The sequence below is a fragment of the Pygoscelis adeliae genome, unplaced genomic scaffold (genome assembly GCF_000699105.1).
Source record: "Pygoscelis adeliae isolate BGI_AS28 unplaced genomic scaffold, ASM69910v1 Scaffold197, whole genome shotgun sequence".
Lineage (NCBI taxonomy): Eukaryota > Metazoa > Chordata > Aves > Sphenisciformes > Spheniscidae > Pygoscelis > Pygoscelis adeliae.
In genome coordinates, this window is record NW_008825105.1 from 947312 (window position 1) to 971481 (window position 24170).

The 24170-nt window shown below is 48.6% G+C and overlaps 2 protein-coding genes across 2 annotated transcripts in view; one reads left to right on the top strand and one right to left on the bottom strand.

The window, feature by feature from the left end:
* Positions 1–16421, top strand: part of RBBP5 (retinoblastoma binding protein 5) — a 40224-nt gene extending 23803 nt beyond the window's left edge. The window contains exon 12 of the transcript XR_663759.1: positions 16375–16421. The gene's annotated coding sequence lies outside the window, so the exon portion shown is untranslated. The remainder of the gene's footprint in view (positions 1–16374) is intronic.
* On the bottom strand, positions 5194–20913 carry CNTN2 (contactin 2 (axonal)). The gene is made up of 22 exons (XM_009327361.1): positions 20859–20913; positions 16168–16312; positions 15702–15877; positions 15282–15377; positions 14746–14955; positions 14039–14138; positions 13599–13774; positions 12762–12898; positions 12097–12226; positions 11059–11209; positions 10658–10785; positions 10110–10285; positions 9851–9971; positions 9405–9563; positions 9113–9262; positions 8303–8373; positions 7876–8110; positions 7318–7433; positions 6762–6948; positions 6282–6394; positions 6025–6193; positions 5194–5303 (listed from the first exon to the last, which is right to left on the bottom strand). The coding sequence occupies exons 1-22, from the start codon at positions 20911–20913 to the stop codon at positions 5194–5196; spliced, it is 3111 nt and encodes a 1036-aa protein (XP_009325636.1).
* Between the last annotated feature and the right edge of the window lie 3257 nt (positions 20914–24170).

Here is a 24170-nt window from a genome sequence, read left to right on the forward strand (position 1 = left end):
CGCCAGGCAGCTTTCCAGCCCCTCTTCCCCAAGCCTGTAGCGCTGCGTGGGGTTGTTGTGGCCAAAGTGCAGGACCCGGCACTTGGCCTTGTTGAGCCTCATACAATTGGCCTCGGCCCATTGATTCAGCCTGTCCAGATCCCTCTGTAGAGCAAGATTATTTTATGTTAAATATGAATAAATCAGGACTGTAAAGCTCCTCTCATTTGGGAGTCTCAAAACATTTCACCCTGTTGCATACTCCTTACAGCACGCTTGTCAGGTTGGTTTCTACTACTGACAAGTAAGATGGACCCTGTGAAGTTAGATGACTTTCCTCGGCGAGCCATTATAGTGCTGAGAACAAAACCCACGGCACTTAACTCATCCCTGTCAGTTAATCTCTAAAGCAAATGCTCAGAGCAATTAAATGTAGGGGATTCTTAATGAGACAGGAAACTGATTTGCAACTTAATGCAATAGTGTAAAGCCAGTAAACTCTGTTAAGATATTGAAATCTAAGTTTTCTCCCCTAGCTCTGAACACCTTTCCTTTTAACCCCTGTGCTGCATTTTAGGAAGCTCTAACTGGCTTTACAGTAGGCTGCTTCCACATCTTTTTCTCCTGTTGGTGGCTCTGGCTAGGCTTTATATGTAGCTTTTTTATAGCCTGGATAAAGTTTAACTAGGTACAGATGCTGCATTTGCACATGCAAGTCCTTTTCTTAACCCCCTGTTAAATAAAATGGCAGAATGGACTGCCTAAGACAAGGCAGTCTTTGTCTTAGAGTGGCTTGTGTCTCTGTACAAAAACTGAGCTGTCTTGTCTGGAGTGGGGTTTAGCCTGTAACTGTCTGGGCCTGAACTTGGCCTTTCTCATCTACCAGTGTTGCAAGTGGAAAAATCTTTTCTGTCCCCCTCCCTCCCCAGCGTGCCCTGTCCTTCACCCGAGGTGTTTCCCTCTGCTTACCTGTAGTGTTTCATAGCGTGCCACTGTCTTTTCTGCTCTGCAGCTTTGCAGTATCAACAAATTCCACCAAAATTTCAAAACAAATCTGTGGGGGAGACACTGCCTGTTTACCATGTGCGTTTTTCAGAGTTTCTTTATGCTAATGCTCAGGAAATGTTGTCAGCTGAGCTGTGGCTGGCCGAGTTAGGTAAGGACTAGGTAGCAAAGACAGCACAGGTACAAGGACAGGTTTGCCACCAAGGACTCGGGCAGTGGCTGATCAGCCTTGCTGAAGCCTGTGCTGCTGCGGGTACGCTGCTCTTTGTGCCTGAGCTGGGTAGTTTGAGGCAGCTCTGATACCCTATGTGAGCTGCAGTCACGCCTTTGACAGCAGCGTGAATACACAGATGCTTTCCAACTGCAAAGAACTTGCAAATACGCAATGACCTGCTTGTGCCTCGCTTTTCAGGAAGGGAAACTGAGGCAGCGAGTGGTGAAATAGTTGCTTGGAGCCATAGATGGAGTCTGTGTCAGAGCTGGGATTAGAGCAAGTGGTTATAAGGCCATTGTGGTTATCACTAGGTCATACCTCTTTGCTTCTATGTTTAATCCTTAAAGCGTTGCAAAAGCTCAGCAATATTTTGATTTAAAATGCATACTGATGAAAGTGTATGTAGTGATGATTTACCTTTTCAAAAAAGAGGCATAGCTTGAATTCAAATTGAAGACATTTAACTTTCAAGGGGATCTACTTGTCACTTGAAAGCTCTAGAAAATACTGTCCCATCAGTTTTACAAATTAGAATATATTCAGCCCATTTGCAATGCAGAGCAGTGCGAACTGGAACATTTGAAATCCAACTCATGTAGTTTTTCACTTCTTATATAAAATGTACCTGTGATCTAGTTTAACAAAGAAATGTATGGAAAATTTATTAACCTTCCCAGGGAAATGTTGCAGGTGGCTGCTATTTAAAACCCAGTGTCATTGCAGCATTTAGATACTGTTTTAACCATGCAATAAAGCGTCTTGCTTTCCAACATTGTAAAGTTCAGTAAAACAGAGAGAGCCACTAGTGTTGCCAGACACATCTGGAAGCATCTGTTGAGACCAAGTTTCTGGAAGAGGCATTGCATAGCCTGCGTGGTCAGACCTAGACTGATGCTGAACCTCAGCCCTTGAATTTCACAGGAGTACCTTGCTTTGCTTTGCTGACTTGTGAGAGTTCATCCAACATGCGGTCCATCAAAGCACATCCTTCTGCCCTGGAGGTGTCTAGCGTGCACCTCTTGAAGGGAATTAGCTGTGTCCGTGGGCATGCAGGCATAGCAGCCCCTTGGGAGAGCCGGTGTTTCGGCTGCCCTGGATGGGACTGGTGATGCACGATGGGGCGAACGCAGCTGGCCTCATGCAGAGTCTGTGCCTGAAACCGGTATGAACCTCGTGACTGCAGCTAAGCTGTGCACCGAAGCAGCTCTCTCCTGCTCAGCAGTTCCTCCTGAGGAGTGCAGCAGACTTCTTCAGTGTGAGAGGTTTCTATTCTGGTGCCCCCCTGCAGAGTGCTGGCTACTCCGCAGGATTGGACCTGGGGTGCCTCCGGCATCTGCATCTCCCTTCGGTGAAGGCTCTGGGCACATCATTTAACCTTGCTGCTTTTGTTTGGTCCTCTCCCGAATGGGGCCCATGCTTCTGCAGGGCTGCAGTGGGCATCATCCAGCAGTGCTCTGAAGCTCCACAGGTCCAGTTAGTTTATGCCTCCTAAATATTGTCATTATGGCTACCGCTAGTTCTGCATATCAATCAGGTAAATGTTGCCCAAGCCCTAATTTGCTTTGCTTTTGAGCTAACACTGAATTCCTAATTTTCCTTTCATCCCGTCTTTTGTGGGAGAAAAGTTGAAGGCCCAGCAAGATGGAGGTGATAACAAAAATACTGAATTAACAACATAAAGTATTTGCCAAACAAAGCTTCCAAACATCAATAAAAATATCTTAAAATCTTCAAGAACATAAATAATACAAAAATATAGTTTATATTTAGCTGTTGTCCTTCAGAAAGAAGCGTTTCAACCTGCTAGAGGGACCGAGGGGGTAATTCATGGAGAGCTGCAGAGGGCCACGGAGGAAGCTCGGGACAGGCTCCGGGGGGGATGGTTCCCTGCCTTTGCTGCCTGCCTCAGTCTGCCATGTACCTGTGGGAGCTGTTGTCTTCTTTTTTCCACTTTATCCCAGGTGTTATTTGTAATGGAAACAGTGAGACACCCTTTCTTTTTGCTGCAGCTGTGCTCTAAATGTTCAGACTCTTTCATTAAGTTTATTTTTCTTTGCCTGTTTCTTAAAACATTTCTCTTGTTTGCTGAACGCATAGGAGCCCTTCTTCCTCAGCCCGGAGCCTTGCTGTTTGCAGCGCACAGTGTGAACCTGCTGGTGCATTTACCTTCTTGCTTCCAGGGTAGGCCAGATGCTAAAAAAATTGTGAGGGGATACTACGGATATATACAATAAGTACAACTCCGGGAGGCCAGGGATTTATGCATGTAATCTCTCAAATGCTCACTAAGGCCTAGGACACGGTAGTTTTAAAATGATTAGCGAGGGCAAGGAGTATGCATCTAGTGTAGAAACTGCACATCAGTGCCTTGCCGTTGCACAGTCCTGCAAGTGTAGCCCTTTGTCAGGTAATTCTGGAACTGAGATTGCTCAGGCCAGCAGTCTTGTCTGCTGGGAAGGAGGAAGGTACGGGCAGGTAAAGGTCCCGAAAAGCGCGCTTGGGATCTAACCAGCAAGCAATGTGAATCAGCTTCTCATTAACTTTGGTCAGTTGCTTTACCAGGAGACAGAGATTTTAATATGCAACATCTATTCCCAACTATTTTAGTTAATGGTGCACCTCAACATCCCTGTAATTCTTTGGGGTATCAGCCTTCCCACTTATATTAGCTGTATGAGCCTTGGACCTGAAAACCAGACTGACTTATTGGTTGGATCTCAGTGTCCGGAGATCATTGGACTTGCAGTCCCAAGTTGAGACTGGTATTTTGGCTGGATGGAGCCGTTTGTGTAGGGTGATGAATCTGACTGAGTCCAGATTTTCCTTGTTGCCCCAGTGATGGCTTCCTTGAGTCTCCAGTTCTTGGTTGAATTATGTGATATTCCTTTTTCTTCCTTCTTTAAGACCCTCTCTCTCCTGAAATTGGATATGTTGACATCTCCATTATTAGGCAGAACTGCCTCTCCGAATTAGCGGATGCTAGAAAAGTGTCTCCTTTTTGCTTACCCCTTCTCCTCCCCAAACAAAAAGGAAAGAAGCAAACAGTATAACAAAAACACCCCAAAAGCATGTGGGATACGGATAACATTGAACGTTGCACCTCACAGCATAACAGTCGATACAAACAATAGGCTGGGGTTGCAAGTTAACACCAGTGTCATAAAAAAGCTTTTCACAATCTAAACTCTGTGTTCACCCATCTTCAGGATGGGGCAGAGATCAATCTCTCTTGTGGCTTTATCTCCTTGGGCTGGTTGCTGCAGAGTTTGGCTCATATTAGGGGGGGGGGGGAATCCTGTCCCATAATTAGTTAGCGATGGCTGTGACTGGGATTGGTATGGAACATGCTGATCACTGTGAAATCCTCAGTCCCCATCCTCCCCTTACCCCCCCCAAATTCACTGTACATATTAAAAAAAAAAAAAAAAAAAAAAAACAAAATTTATCGCGTCGGTTATTTTAGGACTTGGTGGAGGATTTTGAGAATCATTGGGGGGGGGTGTGGAATCCTGTCCCATAATTAGTTAGCGATGGCTGTGACTGGGATTGGTATGGAACATGCTGATCACTGTGAAATCCTCAGTCCCCATCCTCCCCTTACCCCCCCAAAATTCACTGTACATATTTAAAAAAAAAAAAAAGTCAAGTTTAGCAGTCTGGTTATTTTAGTACATGGCTTCATAAGGCAGAAAACCTACTGGATACAGTGTGTGGGGCAGTTGGCTGTCAGAATTCATGTAGAATTCTTCTTCATTTTACTCAGCTCTTTAAAAAATTTTTAATTGGTTAAAGACCCATGTCTTGTATGAAAGCTTATATTCTTCCAAAACAAACAAAAAAAGCTGTTCCTTCCTCCCTTAAAACAATGTTGTCAAATCCTTTCTTTGTAACGCTGCTGTGGTACAAACTTGAAGTTGCAGCAGCCAAGTATTAAGTAGTTCCCCACTGGCTTGGGAGGAAGCGTGTCCGAGAGTCCTCTGCTGCGCTGGCCATCGTCAGAGCTCCAGGTAGCTGATCAGGGCCACCATTACTAGAGAGTTAGTTGTGATAATGACAGCCTGTGGCACTGGCCTCATCACAGAGTCTTCCACCATCATACTTGTCCCTGAAAGAAAGGGAGCAAGGAAGGAGCAACCATCTTGTTGCACAGACACAACCTGATGCCTTGTGGAAAGAGTCGGGAGGGTTGGTAAAATGTTAATTCTGGGGTTCTGCGTGCTTGTACTGCATTTATCTCTGATGATCCTCCCATGATCTGAAACAAGAATTTGGAGGTGGGCCCTGAGTACTTGCACCCTGAATCAAGGGAACCTGCTGGAGTTGGTGTCGGGGCCCTGCAAACAGAGTCAGGATTTCACTCTTAGTGAGTGTAAATTGGGCTTGCGTGGGGCCTCAAGAGCTTTAGCTGCAAATAAAATAAAGCTGGGTTCAGACTAGACTGAAAGGTTGCTCAGAGTCTGGGGAGAGGTTAGCTGATGGAGGGCTGGAGAGGAATACGTCAGAAGATCCTTTGAGTGAACGGCACAAGAGAGCCAAAGGCCAATTCCAGAGACTCAACCTAAAACACCAGGGTCGGATGTTCCCCCATTTTCCTGGAAGGGAGAGCGGGATTTTAAGACATAATGGCATTTATTGCTATTATGCCATGCTATGGCCAGGTAGGGGAGGAGGTATGACTAAGTCATTTACTTATCAAAGAACAGGGGTAGCAAATGACAGGCAAGTAGTCCTGCAAATTAACTCCTCTCTCTCAGCTTGTTTTCCAGTGGTCTGTGAAGCACCCTGTAAATGAGCATTTGTGCATGCAGTCAGAGGAGCGCACGTACCACTGTTTCGGAGGATGTGAACTTCTGCTGGGATTCCATCTCCCCCAGGGCCCGTCACCCTGATCTGTACAAAGGCGTGAGTGAAATCTTCAGGGACGGGGATGTCGATCCGGCTCTTGCTGGCCAGGTATAGTGTGGGAGCAGAGTGGGAATCCTGCCTGTAAAGCATCTGTTGGAAGAGGCAAGTTTGAGTTTATATTCACTGTGATTGCCTTAGGGTCACTTAGAAGAGAAGGCCAGCTACATGCTGCCTGTACCTTGTACCCCATAACTGCAGACTCATCTGCCTTTGCCACCACTGGGTCCCACTTGATGCTGACTGTAGACCCAGAAAAAGTCCAGGAGATGTTGCCAGGTGGCCTCTTTGGTGCTAAGAGATACAAAACAAGACAGAGATTCAGTCAGTTGGGGACCAATGAGAAGGTTGTGCTGGTTACAACCGTCTCCTGAGACTCTACAACTAGTCGATAGGGCTGATGGCACCACGATGGTTGGTTTAAAGGGAAGTATCCCAGCAAACATTACTCTGAGCACAGATCTTCTCAGATAAGTGATGCACAGACCACAAGACTGATCTGAGGAAATTCAGGGAACTGTTTTATGGACTACTGAAAATGGTGTTAGAGCACCAAGATAAAAAAAGCTAATCAGTTAGCTGATCACTGGGGATCTTCTGGAGGAAGCAGCAGCCCCAGGGAGTACAACGTGCAAAACGGAGGTGATCAGGGCTCACTCACGTGGCTTTGTTGTCGTGACGTTGGTAGAGGGACTGGGGGGGCCGGTTCCAGCCCGGTTGTAAGCTCTGACTGACACATGGTATTTCGTGTTGGGGTTTAGGCCTGTTACATGAGCCGATGTGACCAGCCCCGCTGTTCTCACTCTGTCAGCTGCCTCCTCTTTATCACCATCCTTCCAGTACCGGATCTGAATAGAAGAGGGTATGATGGGTTTAGTAAGGATAGAGGCATCTGCAAATACCAGACTCAGTCCATCCACAGGCAGTGCTGGAGACCCTTTGGTATTTGTTTCTATACGTTTTGCTTAGTATGTGCCCAGGAATAAGGTTACAGCCTGTGTGGAAAGGCAAGCAGAAACAAAATGATGTTTCTGTCTTATAATCTCTCTTGTGAGCAGTAGTACTGTCCCCGTTAGAGCCTCGTGCTGTCCATTAATTATCTTCCATCTTTGGAAACAAAATGCTCTTTCCTTTCACCTCACTTAGCCTGGGGGAATTTTCTTTGCTGGGCTCTTGGATCTCGGTTTCAGTGTCTCATCCCCATTGCAGGCTCGTACCTCATAGCCCAAAAGCACTCCAGTCATGTCTCCCTGCTCAACGGGCTCCCAGGACACATCCATTTCTGAGGACAGAACAGCCTTGGCCATAACTCTGAAAGGAGCTACTTTTGGTTCTGAAAAAGACAACAAAAGGGAATAAAATCCTTTTCCTCGCTCTGGGCAGCATAATCACCATGCTGAAACGAAGGGCTCTCCTGCAGCACCATTACCGTGCAGCCAGACAGCTGGTATTATGTGTGCGGAGCAAAGCAAGGGGAAGAGATTTAGGGACTTAGTAGGACAAGCAAGGCCACAGCTGTGTACTGTGAGGATCTGCGTCTGCTCTGAAGCTCTGGGTGTACAGTCACAGCTGGGCTTAGGGAAACATCTATCTGTGTATTTGAAGTAGAAGATAAATGTTCTGCTGAAATCACTGTCAGCTGCTCTTTGAGTAAAAGAAACCTCTCCTGTTGTGGAGCTCCCAGACAGACACAGCTCTGCAGGGAGCTGGTTGAGGACACAGTGTTTGGTTGGACAAAGCATGGTGAATTCAGGGTCGCCGCAGTCCCCCTTTACCTTCTTCTGCAGAGTACACGATGGCAGTGAGGCTCTCCGGTCCCTCTCCTTTCCTGTTGTACGCTTTGATCTTCACTTCGAAGGGGGTGTAGGGACCGATGCTCTCGTTGCGGTAGACGTAGTGCAGCGATTCTGCATGCGGCACCCTTGCTGTCAACCACCCCTGGGTGCCTTTCTTGCGAAATGACAAGATGTAGCCAAAGCCATCTCCGTTCTGATAGTCCCGCAGCGTTGGCTGTGAGGGGGGCAGAAAAAGAGAGGACCCTTGGTCAGTTCAGATGAGCAAGACTTTGGACTAAGCACAGTGTTTAGCTCAACCACATACCAAAATTGTAATTGCAGCACTCATTTCCCCAAAGAAATGGCACGTGCTCCTCCCCCTGGCCCTCTCCCAGCATCCACAGCTGGTGCCGTGCTGCTGACTTACTGTCCAGTTGATGATCAGCTCGTTGGGAGCCCCTCCGCCTCCGCTGAGCCCAGATGGTGCCACAGTAGGTGCTGTCGGGTCCCCAAACAAAAGCAGACAGCACAGGTTGGGTTAAGGAAACAATAGGGATGAAGATGAGCAGACACCGCGCAGTCTGGGAGTAGCCAGGCTTTGACAGCTCGTATGAAAGTGCTTGTCTATATTTTCAGCTGTATTTCAGACGTTTGTGAAAATCAGGTCTAGAATACTGGCTAGTGCCTGACGAGCTTATTTAGAGGCAGCATGTCTCCGAGGGGACAAGAATCAAGCTCAAAAGCAGGGATATGGAGGAGAGCCTTTATTAGAAAGGAGTTAATATGCATTTGGTATGTTGAGAGCAGTTCTCCTGCTGTTTTTACATCGCTTCTGCTTGCACGTTCAAGCAGCAAGATAGAATGAACATTCACAGCCATTTGCTGTGAAATTTACCTTGTCTTTGCAGAGTTGTGCTCTGTGATAGAATAGGGCTCTTCCCCCTTTCTAAGCATTACTGCCCAGAAGGTACAGGATTTGAAGCTAGGATTTATAGTGGTTTAATAAATTGTATCTAATGCTGGTGAAGTTAGCTGCCAGCTCTAGTACTGCTTTGTCTTTGACATGTAAATGGGCAAAAAGGCAGAAAATTTTGTGATGGCATCACCTCTAGGAGCACTCAAGGAGATAACTAATTGTTTGGGACCAAGGCATGCTGCAAGTCAGCCTTCCCCCTCCAGCATGGAGGGACAGGTACCTCTGATTCCCCTTTCTACCTCTGAGCATATCTGCACGTACCTGCTTCTTTGGTACGGATTTTGCTGGAGGGTAAACTTGGCTCCCCAACTCCAAGAATGTTACTCGCTAAGACCCGAAACTCATAATCCATCCAAGGAATGAGGTTCAGGACCTGGGCTGTCTCTGCGTTGCCTTCAATATTTACAGGATCTATATAATCCAATAACATGAGAGGAGAACAAATAGAGCGAGTGGCAGCCAGTGTACGAGCACAGAGCAAAAACTTGTCAGCGAGCTGGTGCCCTGCAGCCAGCGCGGGCCACGCGACCACTGCTGCCATCAAGACACTTACTGGTACGCATTTGCTTCCATTTGCTGGAGAGGAGGGTCCGCGCCTCGATGATGTACCTGGCAATAGGGCTGTGGTTATCAAAGCCGCGGCTCCAGCTCAGCTGGACGGTGGTGTCACTGATGTCTCTCACCACCACGCCCCCAGGGGGGCCTGGGGGTCCTAGGATGACGGGAGACAGGCAAACGTGTTACTAAGATGAAAGATTTGGAGGCTTATTGCTCTTTATATTGTGCAAGTCATAAATTAAAATCAGGCCTTTCTTTTCTGGAGGCTAGGAAGCCTCACCTCCAGTTTTGGCCTCCAGAAAAGCTCGTAAGCCTACCCCATCTACTTCAAATGTTAGATGGTGAGGTGGTCGCAAGGGAAGAGCGAGCTGATCCCTTGCAAGGACCATGCCATTACTTCAGGCTAGTAAGGAGCAGGGGACCTTACAACAGAGAAATTACCTCTGACAGTCAGCGTGGCTGACTCGGAAGCACTGTCCACAACTGTCTGGGCCGTACACGTGTACCGCCCCGAATGCTTCAGCTGGGCGTTGAAGATGCTGAGGTCCCCAATAGCTTCCTTCTGTGTGGGGAAGAGAAAAGACAGTGCGGAGAGCATTTGGACACGCCTGACCGCAATCCAGCATTCAACGTGCAAACAGAGAGGCTGTTAGTAGTTTTCTGTCCTTTTTGATGGTACATAATTGCCCTTTCTACTCACCACACTGGCTCGCCGGTAGTGCCCCTCAGACTTGTCAAAGTCAATGGGGAAATCATCTAGTGACCAGGTGAAGGTTAGGTCCATAGTTGGATCGTGGGACGCGTGACATTGTAGAGTAAGGTTTTCACCTACATTGATATCAGCACTAGATGGTGCCAATGTGATCTTGGTGGCATCTGCAGAGAAAGAGCAGGGAGGGCTGTTAGCTGCAAATGTCCGTGTACCAGATGTATATTAATGCTGCAGAGCATCCAGACCAACTAACACTTTCCAACTTGTCATCCCTCTCTAACAGCTGCAGTTTTACAGGAGGAAGATGAGGGATCACACTGGTTAGAAAATGGAAATGCTTTTCTCAAGGACCAGTTGTTGGTAGGTATGATTTGGTGGGTCAGGCAGAAGGTTAGCTGCTCCACAGGCTGAAATGTCTCTGATTCCCTGAGTACCGCATTGCTTTTTGGGAGTAGAAAGAGAGGAGAAATATCACATCATGGCATTCTTAGACGTTTCTTGCTCGATTGACCCCAAATCAGGGCAAGCATCTCTACCTCGAACAGAGAGGATTCCAGTGCTGTTGGCTTTGCCCATGAAATTCTCAGCAAAGCAGGTATACTTTCCCTCATCAGATTTGCTGATGTTCTGGAGGATCAGGGTGCCATCTGTGGTAATAGTCACCCTGGAAAGGAAGAAGAACCATACAAGAGGAAGGTTAAAATGTCTGTTCACTCTGTACACCTGACAATTTCCAGCACTTGCTGATTTTAGCGAAATTGGTGATAAAGACAGGACTGCAAAATAGGAGTTTTCTAAAGAAGAAACTAGAGGAATAACAAAGTGCTTATGTTCAGGGATGTAGCAGCATACTTGGGTCATCAACTCCAGTTTTCTGGCAAGAAAAAATGTGATTTTAGCTATGGTTTCTAGGTAGAAGCTGACTCTGTGCTGCTACCTGCTACTGTTGATCAGAAGTTCAGTCCCTTTGGTCCAGAGCACAGTGGCTTTTGGTGCTGCTCTTGGTTGGCATGGGATGATGACCTTCCCACTTCGGGCTGCAGGTATCAGTCGCTTCACTGGGTTTAGTCTAAAATCTGGTGCTAAGGCTACAGGGGGAAAAAAGAGGATTAAGGAATGATTAGAAAACCCTGCTATGTGAGCATTTCAACTGCCACGTAACTAGGTATTGATTTGTTGCTAGATGACTTGGTAACAGAAGCATGGCAATATCTGGTGAGCAAGATGGAGTGATTCCTCTGCTGCTGGGTGGTTTCTAACGCCTGCCGAGGCAGGTGTTATGTGACATGGGTCGTACTTAGCGATGGTGATATGGCCCTAACAAGTGCAAGGTCTTTGAGAGACACAAGAACAGCTGCTTTTGAAAATGTAGAGGATATTCTCTTCAATATCCTGACCAAAGTCACCAATGCAGACATCCAGCTTGCCTAAAACTCCTCCTGGAATTGCAGAGATAGAATTGGGTTTTATCTGTTGCCCTCACGCATTGCAGTGTGTTAATGTTGAACGGTTGATGCTTAGGGCCTTTAATTTATCTCTGGCATCTACTGACCACGAGGAGATAAGCTTTTAGACTAATGTGGAACAAGTTTGGCATCAGTCCAGTTCCAGTCACCATCTGTCAAAGCAGGCTGAATGGATACTGAACTCTTTCCTTTGACCTCTTTCCTCCAAAAAAGAGGAAGGCTCTGTAGTGGAAGAGAGCTTGTAGTGCTGCTGCTGTCTGTCCTGTACGCTTTCTGTAGCTAAACAGATGTCCTTGATCTCTTTCAGCATTACTGAATTTACACAAGATTTAAATTTTAAGGGGTTGTGGAGTGTCTTGTTGAAGCAGCAACTATATTTCAATGGTGAGTGAACCAGGTTTTGTCTGCTCTTATCTTACTCTGAGATCGCAAGCACAGGATATTAGGAAGAGATCTAAAATGCTTCAGTGTCCCATTGAAACCCAGAGCACTGGGAAATGAGAAATTACCTTGCACTGTTAATTCAGCACTTGCATATACTGTGCCATGCTTGTTCTCAGCCACACACTGATACATGCCAGAGTCCTCCAGGACTAGCTTGGAAAATCTCAGCTCTCCACCGCTCACTTCGATGCGGTTCTGTGCAAACAAGAGGATGAACCCATTAGATGAGAAAAACAAAAATGGAACTCAAGCCGTGTGTGTTCAGGGTTGAGTTTCATTATAGACTCTTATGCCAGTTTGAAGCCAGCCTGGTTTTCCATGGGAGAAAACGCAGGCCATTTTTTCTGTGTGTCCAGTCACTACCCCACATCGCTGTGCTCTGTTTGCTGAGACTTCTGAGTGCCTGAGCAGCAACGTGCAGGTCATACAAAGACAGGTAGAAGGTACTATTTATCTGCCCCGATAACTGGCTATGCGTTCCTGTAGTTGCATGAAGCAATGGCTGGGATGGCAGTAACGGGAGAAGGAACTTGCTGTCGGTAAGGACTGTGGCATTGCTTTGCAGCCTCATGGGGGCACATGGAATAGGGATGTGGGGTGATAAAACGGGGTTGAGATGCATTTGCAGCGAGGCAGGAGAGGGTCTAAGTCTGGAGTAGCAGGTTCAGTACTACAAGTTCTGGTGTGCACTGGCTGAGCCGCTCTCGCTGTCAGACCTGCACGGCGGTACCTGGGAGGTCAGCGGCTGCCCGTCCCGAAGCCATCGGACTGCGGGCCTGGGTTTGCCAGCAGCCGCGCAGCTCCAGCGCAGGTCGGACCCGATGTCGGCTTCCGTGTCTGTGATCACCTTCAGCCACTCCGGCTGAGCTGCAAAGGAGCAAGAGAGGTGGCAGAGCCAAGAAGATCAGATGAGAGGTTTGTTGTGCCAGGCAGGCAGAAGGATGCTCATTGTGTCATCTCTGCTGGCAGATTTATTTATCACAGCGTGTTTCACCATAGTAACAGCCTTCGCCTTTTGTGCAGTGATGCAAGGCTGAGTCCTCTATGGGTCTGGCTGCAGCTGTGCATGTGGACTGCACAAAATTCTGGCAGAATCCAGATCTGAGGAAGAACATTATGGTTTCTCTTCTTAAGAGTAAATGCAGTCTTTCCTGAACTTCAGGAAAGACTGGATTCAGACTAAGAGAACCAGGTTAATGGTTCAGAACCAGATCTGATTAATAGCTGCGAGCACTAACCCTTGTGGAAGTACCCCAGGCTTGGAGAGGACCTTGGTTGAGAGCCAAGTTTGATTTTTACCACTATGCTTCTTTCCCTGGTTACCTCATTTTTGCTAGAATTATTTTAGAGCAAATTAGGAGTTCTCTCCCTACTTGCCATAGCCTAAATGTATCCAATGAGGAAAGATATCAGTGACCTCTGCAGGTCTTTGTTAGGGTTTTGCAATAGGTTTAATTGGGGCTGATACGAGGCAGGATCAGAGGTGGTGGTTTCGCTCCCAAAGGCTCAATCTGTTGCCTGGGGCATCTTGCCGTGCTCTGGCAAGGCATGTGTTTAAATGTGTTACCTTGAATGATGATGCGGCCCTGGTAGGTGTCTCTCCCTTTGATGTTTTCAGCCTCACACTCATAAGTGCCTTCATCCTCAAAGCCAACATCCTGGATCTGCAAGAGGGGCTCGCTGCCGATCCACTTGGAGGTCTGCGAGCTGTCCAGCTTCCTCCACTTTATTCGAGGAACAGGGCTATGTAAAAGTAAATCTGGTGAAGGCCAGCTCTCAGGTACCCCATGCTGCATTACAGCGTAGTGTAACTCAGTCCCCCGTTAGCCACCCAGGTCCCATCCCAGCTGGGCCTTGGCCAGCAGGACAGATGGCTTTAGCCAATTCCTCCCTCCTCCTATTCCCCCTCCATCTCTGGTCTACAGTTGAAGAGAGGGGTTGTGAAAGTTGCAGGTTCTGCGATGCCCTCCCCGTCCTGAGCCTGAGCGACACAGGTGCTGCACTCACTTTCCAAAGGCAAAACACTCCAAAGTCACCATCTGCCCAGCCAGAGCGTAGGTGTCTGCAGGAAACCTGGCTTTTATGCTGGGTGCATACTGCCTGGCATCTGTTAAAAGGAAAGCACTGTTGAGGAGTTCTGGATGACTTTAAAATGGCACACGTGAGGTCTTAAAGGGCAGAGGTACCCACAAGGTTACACTACTTTGCAAAACCTTCATGTGTTTGGGATAATTTGCAGGTGGCAGAGGCTAAGTTTCATTTTCCTCTCAAAACAGGTCTTTAGACTAAAGTCTCTAAAAACCTCTGTACATCATCTCAGGACTGTTTCTCCTGAATTTCCTACCTGCTTAACTCCCTTCGCCCTGCCCAAGAAGTATCTTCAGCTGCACCTCTGCAAGGTCACCAAAAGCAGAGGAGAGTAGTTTCGGGGATATGTGAGCCTGCACAGGCTGCACCTTGTGCCATTTCTCTGTTACAAACATACAGAGAAACCCCATGGATGGGGTTTGTAGGTGCACAAGCAGCAAAGCCTGGAGAGAGGGCTGCTTCCCCCAGGTTCCAGCCAATTAATATTTTTGTAAGCTCTTAAGCTCCCCTGAGAGGCTGGTGGGTGATTTGTGCACTGCTGGAGTCCTGTGGAGCCCAAGTGCTTTGCAGTGGCTTGTTAATTTTGCATTTTGCCCAGTCCCCTTATGATAATCAAGAGCACTGACCCTCTGCAGCAAGGCTGAGCCGGGAGAACTTGCTGAAAACACTCTTGGTGATGAAGTCGATGTGGCTGGTGGCAAAGCATGAATAGTTCCCCAGGTCGGAAGCCTCTGTCTTGGCAATGTAAAGGTTTCCTGTGGTCTGAGAAACGAAACGCCTTCCATCGGCTGGGATGAAATTGGGAAACTCATTCAGGAGCCATCGATAGGATAAGCCTGTGGGGAAAAGAAAAAGGAACAAACTGCAAAAGTTGCCTGTGTCCTCTCAGGTGGGACTAAACCAAGCAGGCTGTCTTCTAGGCCAGCCTAAGCTGAAATTGGTCCTTGGATGGTACTTGTTTTCTCCACATGCCGAGTCCTGTCTCTGTTTTGTTGCTTTACAGAGCCTGAATTAAAAACAAATTTGCTTCCCTAAAATTCCCAAAGAAAAGCAAGGAGTGATTCACATGTCTGGGAATCCCTTGCTCTGTTGCATCTCTCCACCTGGCACCAGCAGTGCTGCTACTCCCTGCTAGTAACAATGCTGAAATGCAAACCCTTACCTGGGTAATGGGGAGGAGGGCTGCAGGCGAACATCACTCCCCAGCCTTCTGTAATCTTCACGGGGTCTCGCTCTTCTGCAGAGAATTCCTGCAAAACTAAACATACAAAGTGAAACCTGTCCATGGATGAAGAAAACAGCTGGAGGTATTACTGTATTTTATCTCCCCCTCCACAGGCTGGTTGTCTCTGGTTGTCCGGAGGGAGATCCAAAAATATTACTGGCTTTCTCTGTAGTGCATCAAATTTCTGCTGCACCTCCATGTTAATGGAAAGTGCCAGGGGATTTCTCCAAGTGATGGTGTTGGGTACCATGCACCAGAGAGCTTCTCTCCAACCTTTATTAATGCGAGCAGGGGGGCTCAGTTTACCCCCCGCATAACTGTGGCTGCATTTCATTTACCTTGTGGAGACAAACTTACAGCCAAAGCGGAGGGAGGCTTCCCTGCTGACGACCGTGCCCCTGGAATTAGATGCCACGCATTGGTAGGAGCCAGCGTCCTTGGCTTTCACTGGGTTGCTTATCACTAGGTCGCCTGCAACCAGCCTGTAACGGGAATCTGGCTCCGTCTTTATCTCTGTGCCATTCATCTTCCACCTGCCAAGAGCAAGTGTAAAGAAATGAGAGGGGTAAATACTCATTGCGACTGCGTGCTTGTGTGGTGCCTTGTAGGAGGCTGTGCTTGGTGTTTTTCTCGCTTTGGTGTGTTGGGATTTGAGTTAGATTTATGTCTGGTCTGTGACCTGGGTGGGATTGTACATCACGTGTAGACAAGGAGGCTGATTCTCATGTTAGTGATTTTCTTTATATAAAAGTGGAGAACGAAAGCAAAATTCTTGATGGTTGTGTCCCAGTCCTGGTACAGAGAAGAGAGCAGGCGAGCTCACCTGTAGGTCGCAGGAGGGCTGGCTCTTGCTCGGCAAGCCAGCGTGACTTTCTCTTCTGCTGAGCCTTCAGGGAAGAGGGTGTGGACAGGCTGCTCTTCAAACACTGGCCCGTAGTTCCTTGTGCTACTCTGTGCTTGGCACCAAACTGCAAGAGAGGGAAAACCTGCTCAGCTCAATTTAGCTTTTTCTAAAATTTCTCATTTTTAGTTTTGTAGGGTGTCCCTGGCAGCGTCAGAACTGCATCTAGAACAAAAGAAGGAGCAACGTGAAAATCACAACCCATCTGTCACCGCAGCCCAGCCCCAGCCATGGCTTTGGGCAGATAGCGTGCGTTACCCACTGAGCATCTCACACCATCTTAGCCATGCCAGAGGGACCAGACATGCTTAAAGACGTGCAGATGAAGGAGTGCTGAGACACACCTCTTGGAAAGCCGTGCACAGACAAGACTGGAGCTGGGAACCCCGGGATGCCCTCCTTGTCCCTGGCTGTGAGGATGTGCTGGTTCCTCCTCTGTCTTGGCTGGTTCCTCTCCAGGACAAGGGAGGAGAGATGAGAACCTGGACCTTCACGCTAAGTTCTCAGCTCTGCCACTGCCTCCCTGCACATGCCTGGCAGATCCCCTCCATCCCTGCGTCTGCAACATCATCAGCTCTTGACGACTCGAACCTGCTGCTTGCTGGTGTGCAAACCAGTGCTGCGGGTTATCAGTTCTACTTTTGAACTAACAAGATGAGCTTGAAGCTTCCTCTGTAGTGTTCAGACACGGGTTTGATTCTGATCTTGCTGTCGTGTATGGCTCAGGTATAAGCACAAGAGGAACATAAGAACCTGCCTGCCTTCTCCTACGCTTGTGCCTGGGCCACCCTTTGGTGTGGTGATGATGTTTCACTGGAAGGTGCCAGCTGTCCACAGTGAGTGACTCCGTGTCTCAGGTAAACGGCACATCCTAGCAGACCCCCTTCCACACAGGCTTTATGGAAATGGCAGTGCAAATAAGTAAGAACAAAGCAGAAGCTGCCAGGAAATCTCTTAACTGCAGAAGTGGCTAGTGGGATAACGATCGCCAACGAGTCTGTTCTCTCCCTGGCACCCTGAGAAACGCCTGTCCCTTAGCAGGGATGGAGCCAGCCTCAAGGCAGTGTGCTCCCAGCACAGTCCCCCTCTGCCTCTGCAGTGATAAGCTCAGAGATGCTCAGCTACCCCCAGGATCCTTCTGTGCTTTGTAATTGAATTAATAACTGTCTTAAAACTGCCACGCCAACCAGCAATCTGTTTCCTTCCCTACAGTACACAGCATGGTCACTAGTTAAATTAAGTGACTCCAGTAAGTGTGATGTTTTATGCAAGAGTAACTTCCAGCAGGGAATGGCCAGCTCAGCTCTCCCGGGCTCGGGGGAAGCAGCCCTGTACCTGTAGCTCCTGGGGTTCGTCTCATGTTCCGGCTGCTCTTGCATGCGGAGATGAGGGTGAGACGGGAGAGGGGCTCCACTAATTGGCTCAGTGGGTTCAGAGCAGCTGTCGGCTGCTCCTTGTGTCCAAGCATCAGCCAATTACCCGGGCCCTCGGCCCCGGCAGCGGGGACGTGCTGCTCCAAAGGAGCCACATGCAGGCAGGACCCTGATGGTCCCTGGTGTCAAACGGGGGAGAGGGACTGTAGCCTGTGTCTAATACTGTGGAATAAGAGAAAAGCAGCTTTTTGAGGGTTGTATTCCCTTCAAGTCGGCGTAGGTGCCATTTTCCTTCTAGAATAGTTATATTCACAAAGGGAGAAGCTTGCGTAAGCTGGAAATCTTCTCTCAGTTGGGTCACCAGCGGCTGTGCCGAGCAAGTCTCAGCTGGAAATAACTCTGCTGACCAGCAGGTAAAATAATCATGAGTTAATGGAGAATTAATAAGAAAGTAGTGTATTAATTGTGTTCTGATAGATGGTAGTGAATGGATTAAGTTTTAACAGCTTTACATTTTGAGATTAATAGGTAGCATATGGTAAATAATTTCTATTTATTTAACAAATAAAATATATTATTAACACGCACATGCATGCCTTTTCTCATAGGATGCTCCTTCCCAGTCAAGCCAAATTACTCTAATTATCCCTTCCGATTCCACCCAGAGCCTGCACCCCGTTGCTATCTGCTGCTGTCCCCTTTTCTCTGCCAAGGTTATGGACTACAACCGTCAGGCATTGATTTTCTCAAGCGTGATCAATGCCAGAAGTTCGGACGAGTTTTTATCTACAGTTCCAGGGTGTCTGGTTGGTGTTGGGGGTGAAATGCCTGGACCTCACTCATTAAGCAAAACAGTTGTTAGATTAAAGTAATAATTAAACAGTTACAAGTTCAGGATAGGGTTAGAACTAAGAACTGAGAGCAAAGCAGGGTGGTAAATCTCAGTACCTCTGAGACTGATCATCTGGACTACTTCTGTCACCTCAGAACTCTCATTTTTAATATCACCAAGACAGGTAGCTTCCTCGGGCTCTTACCATTTGGGTAGCAAGGAAAAGGCAAACACAAAATAAAGGTCTTCAAGCCTGCAAGCCAAATTTGCAAGAAGCAGAGTGATGGGCTCAGAATTGGGCATGCCTTATGCAGCCCTACTTTCTGTGTTAAAATCCAGCTAGGTGAGCAGAAATTATGCTAAATATGCTGCTACATCTGGCTAGAACAACATTCATTATTAGAAAAAATAAATATTGACACCAAAATAAATAGGAATTAGGTGATAATGGAACATCTGAAAATTAAGATTTGGAAAAACAGCTGCAGAAATGCTTGGACAGTTCAGACAGCGCTCCAAGAGTGACTTGTGCTATTGTTTGGGAGAGTGAAATACCGTATCATGAAACACACCACCAAGGACATAGCAGTCTCTGTGAGTATAAAAAAATCCCAAACTTTATACCAGATATTGCTGGAATAGACAAAACTCAAACCTTATCTGCTTTGCCACTGCAGTGAGCAGGGAGGTGACTGCCAGTGGCAGTCGTGCAGTGGCGCTTTGTATTATTAGTAGTATTTGGAAAATGTTAGAAGTCAGGCCTGGAAAGCCCAGGTGTCCAGGAGGCTGAATGCTTTCCCTTTGTGCTGAGCTCCGCACTAGCTTTGGAGACCAGGAAATTATAAATGCCTGAGTTGAACGTTTTCCAAGGTGTATTCCAGTTTATGAGGACATCAGCAGCAATCCTTTTATTGAGCACAGGCAGTGTAGCCATAGCTCCGGAGCACTGACCACAGCCTGAAGCCTTGGCACATGAGGGAAATGGGCAATTAATTGGTTTTATAGGAAAACTGAACACATGTGCACAAAATCAAAGCGGTTATTTTTAAAGAGCAGCTCTCTGAGGAGCAGAGGGTTATTTTTAACGAGAAGCTTTCTGAGGAACAAAGGGACAGCGCTTTGGCTAGCCTTAGACTTCAAGATTTTTCACGGCTTTCACTGAATGAAGAAAGGCCAGAGAGATTTTTAGACTTTCCCGACAGCCTTGTTCATTAGAGAGCCTTCTCTGTGCACTTCATAAGCTTTAAACCTTTACATATCGCTGGGAAGTCATCCTTTTGGTGATACGGCCGAGGGAGGGCTGACATTGCCCACCCAGCTTCCCAGGGCTGGAGCTGACAGCCCAGACCTGGAGGCTTTGGGTCTTCACCCACTCTGGAATGTTTCCTTGAGCCTCATCTATAGCTGGCATTTTTTTGTCCCTGGTCCCTCGCTCATGTTCCCAGTGAGGATTTCTCTCTGTTCCAGCTGGCTCCTGAGATCCATTCCATCATCAGCCAAAGGTCAAGAGAAAATAACCCTCACAGGCTTTACAGTGAGTAATTTTTTGTGGGCTCAGCTTGGACGGGGAGCGAGTCGCACAAACTCAGCTGGTTAATGGGAGAGCCCAACTCCATCTTGCTGCCTCTACCAGATTTGGGTCAGACCAATTTCCAAACAGGCTAATTGCCTCCCAATCTAGGGCAGCCACCCCTCCCTCTGCCTCCTCGGGGATCCAGAGAACATTAAAAGGTAATTAGATATTTATAAGGACAGGCGAGCAGTCTCTGCCTGGGATGATGAATTGGCTTGAAGACATTACCTAATTCTCAGTTGGTTGAAATGAAATGTCTCCCTGATGTAAAGGGACCTTCAGAGTGCAGCCTGAGACTCCCTGAGATCCAGAAATGGTCCCCGATGAATGGGGGAATCTTTGCAGTCAGAGTCTGGCCAAAAAGGCATCCCTAGAAAAACCGGGAGGCGAAGTGGCTTTGCCATGAGCGAGTCCTGCTGGCAGGAGGGAATTCCTCCTTGTGCCGAGGCCAGGACAAGCCTGGGCAGCACGGGCTGCAGAGGGGCGCTGGTCCTGCCAAGGCTTTGCCTGAGGATCTGCAACTCCTGCAGTTCACCTGAATTTGAATTTATAAATGGCGAGACTTGTGTGTCGACTGTTCCTGTCCTCTTTCTTGAGTGGTACAAAGAGAGGTTGGACGTAGCACAGACACATCCCCTGGTTGCATAAACCACCCGGGAGAATAGGGCTTCAGCACAGCTGCAGCCACAAAAGCCCTGTGCAGAGCACGGAGGGGTGCGTGCCGGGCGAGCAATGCAACACGCACATCGCGTGCCCTGGGCCACGTCCCACTTGGCACCTCCGACAGCCTCTCCCACGGAAACCTCCGGCCGGAGAGGCGAGGGGCTGCTCTTACCCAGAAAGGTGACAACAGCTAGGGATGTGCGGACAAATCCAGCGGCGCCTCCCATCCTGCGCCTCCGTCCGGGTTATGGCCTCCGCGGCTGAGCCTCTGCGGGTGAGCGGGGACAGCAGCCCTGCGAGAGACAGAGAAAGGAGTTATCTGCAGCGTTTCTGTGGCTCTGCTCGGGGGGGCCCAGCGTCCGGCTGCACGTCCCCGCTGGCCACGGGCCCGGGGTGAGAGTCACTTGGGAGCAAACGTCCAGCTGCCTGGTGAGGAACACATAGGGGTTTGAAGGAGCTCTTTTTCTTTCTGACATGACAGATCTGGTTGGGAAATTGTTCCTCCTCCCTTGCTATCTGCTATTCTTCCTCCCTCCTCCAAAAATAATGCTTCCTTCCTAGCATTTTTTATTAAAAAACGCAGAGTCAGAAGCACACAGGATATTGGTAGGGGGGAAGGGGGAAGAAGTAATTTGTTCTTGTTATTTTCTGAAAAAGGCATCTTTAACTCTTTAGGCAGGCAGTGACTGTCTTTGGGTGTTGTGCCAGCCCCGAGTCTTTTGTTCTGGAGAGGTCGGGGGGACCCAGCTCATCACCGTGCACTGCACCCCAGCTGCAGAGCATCCCCGTGGTGAGCTCGCGCTTGCAGGGCGGCGCGGAAAGCGAGCAGCACAAAGTGCCTGCGCAGGGAGGTCTCTGTGGGGCTTCGCTGCAGCCTGCTGGGTCATTCCCTGCTTTTCTTCCAAGTGTAACGCATTTGAATAGAATCAAGAGATAACGGAGCGCCAAGGCATTTCCTGATGCCGTGAGACACATTAGTAGGTAAAGCAGTGAGTTCCCGTCCCCTCCACAGACTCCTATCTTCCAAGATCTCTCAAAAAAGAAAAAGCCCCAAACAAAGCACCGAGCTGTTTGTGCAGACCCTGGTCCCTGCCTTCTCCTGGCTACACCCACCGCAGGACCGGCTTCAGCACATGCACCTCTTTCCTTGTGACTCTGATGGGGATGTTGGGCTGGGGTTTTTTTCCCCTCTTTGTTAATAAATGGTTTTGAAAGAGTGCATTGAAGAGCCCCGCAGCCCGGCGGAGCCTCGTGTTCCCTGGTGCCCTCCCAAACTCGCACCCCAGTGAGCTGAAGGCACTGCCAAGAGCCGGGCTGCTCGTGGGCTGCGAGTGCTGCTTATCCCTCTGCTCCAGCTGGTGCCGCTTCCACTCCTCTCCCTGCCCATCTGTCTGCCCGAGCAGGCAGTGCTGCTTCTAAGCTCCTCCGAGCAGGGATTAGCTTTCTATCCCATGGGATGCAGCCCCCTGTGCGTTGCTGCTTTAAAAAATCCGGTGCCCCGCTCATTAATAGCAGCCCTTGAAACGCACCTGAGCAAACAGTGATAGTCCCGTGTTTGCTTCACGTCCTGCCTCCGGGGACCCTGGCTGGGTGGAACAGCCACCTGGCCTCTGTGTCCTCACCCAAAAGAGAAGGTTTTGCTACCAACACTTGAAAGGGAGGAGACCCCATCCCAAATCCTCCTCAGTTTTTATCTTGCTTGGGTTGGAGGGCTGGATCCCAGCCTCCCGGTCCGGCGCTGAGAGAACAGAGCCCAGCCTGCTTGCTTGTACCCTGGTTACGTATTTTTTATGTGACAGGCCCCTAAATAAGGCTGGTGCTTAACTGTACTGCGCGGCCGGGGAAGGAGGACCCCTGCCATAAAGAAATGGCAGCGCCCGGCGGGAGAGGGCTGAGCTGCGTTACGGGGGATTCGGGGACAAAGCGGAGAAGGGCGTGAGACGCATTTACATGAAAGCTGCTCCACGCAGTTTGTTCCAGCAGCCCTGAAGTGAGTCAGTCACATGAAATCACTTGATGTCAACGAGAATCATGCTCCAAATGGTGTCCTGAACCCACGGCCTTTCAGCTAACACTGCCTCATTGTTCCCCTGCCTTCACCCTCTGCCTGCTCCTCTCTCATGTGTCTTGTGCTCACGTCGTAAGCACTTCGGGACAAGGACCAGCTTTTTGCTCGATCTGTTTTGCAGGCAGCGCTGCGATGTGGGCTTGCAGGCAATGCCAGCACTGCCCTAATTAATAAGTTGACTTTTCCAAGTCTCTGCAGTTTGGTTTCTTCACCAGTGTGTTACAATGCCCAGTGTTTGTGAAAGGCAGTGAGCATCAAAGCTCTCCCTACACCCAGCAGCAGCAAATTAAAGTAAGAGAGCCTTGCTCCATCGCTGCCAGCCCCATTTTCTGAGGCTGAGAGTCCTCTGCCTGCGGCCCGGGAGCTGCCCGCGAAGGCACTGCCCGGGTGCAGCTTTGCTCTCTTCTATTCATTTTTCCTCTCACTTCTACAACAAATAGGAAAGAGGGTGGGAAAGTTGGATTTTGTTATTCTTAATAAGGAGCAGGCAGCATGAGGAGGTTGGGGAGCGCGGTGTTGGCCGTCTGCCCTCCTTGGGGGCTGGAGGCTCCTCCGGGTTGCTCCTGCCCCTCTGCCGCCTTTCTGGTTTATCAGCGCTTTACACTTTCTGCTGTATGAAATAGAGATGCTGCATTTGAGCAGGAGCAAATTGCATCCTGCCTCTCTTGGGTGCTCTCACCTAAACAAGCAGTGGTCCCAAAGGCTGAGCTGAGATCTGGTCAGGAGGGAGCGGAGGGTGAGCTGCAGTGCCCTTCTGTGGGAATACTTCTGCCAGCATCCCCCTTTGACTTCCTTCTCTGCGGCCGAGCAAAGCTGGTATCTTGTAAAAATTAAGCTGATTTGAATTATTTAATTAGTTGTCAATTCTTCATTTATAGTGTAAACCATAGCTTTGATCCCCAGCTCTGCCGCTCGCTCCGCAGCTTGCCTCTTTCCACCCCAATCTCCACATCTGCTCTGATCCTTAAAGTCCACATCATTTTCTCTTCTCACTTCCTTGTGTCCATCCCTCCCATTGCTCCAGAAATCCCCCTCCACACACAGACGTGTATTTGCTCCTGAAATACTCGGGGGCCCTTTCCAAAGGCAAGACCCCCGTGAGACGTGCCGTGCTGCTGCTCTGCAGGCTGAGGTGGGGCACAGGGAGGCTCTTGCAGTGGGGGCACGGGGAGATGCTGCTGTTTTGCTTTTTGAATCCAGCCTCAGCCCAGCCTGTGCTTTAACTCCTTTGTAAAAAATGAGGAACGTGATATCCAGGGAGAGCGCCAGGTACGGTCCACAGCAAACGAAAACGTAAGAGAGTAACAGAGTAATTTCTACAAGTGCTGACACTGTATTTGTTCGCAATTAGAGACTGGATGAGATAATCCTCTCAGATACTGTTTTGCATGTTCCTGATTGTCTTATCACCTAAGT

Bases quoted from the DNA above. Each gene is read 5' to 3' on its own strand.
- CNTN2 (XM_009327361.1), bottom strand. From the start codon at position 20,913: ATGGGAGGCGCCGCTGGATTTGTCCGCACATCCCTAGCTGTTGTCACC. The intron at 9,263-9,404 runs GTAAGTGTCTTG...TGGATTATATAG, and splicing joins ATGGAAGCAAATGCGTACCA to ATCCTGTAAATATTGAAGGC. The intron at 8,374-9,112 runs GTACGTGCAGAT...GGGACCCGACAG, and splicing joins AATCCGTACCAAAGAAGCAG to CACCTACTGTGGCACCATCT.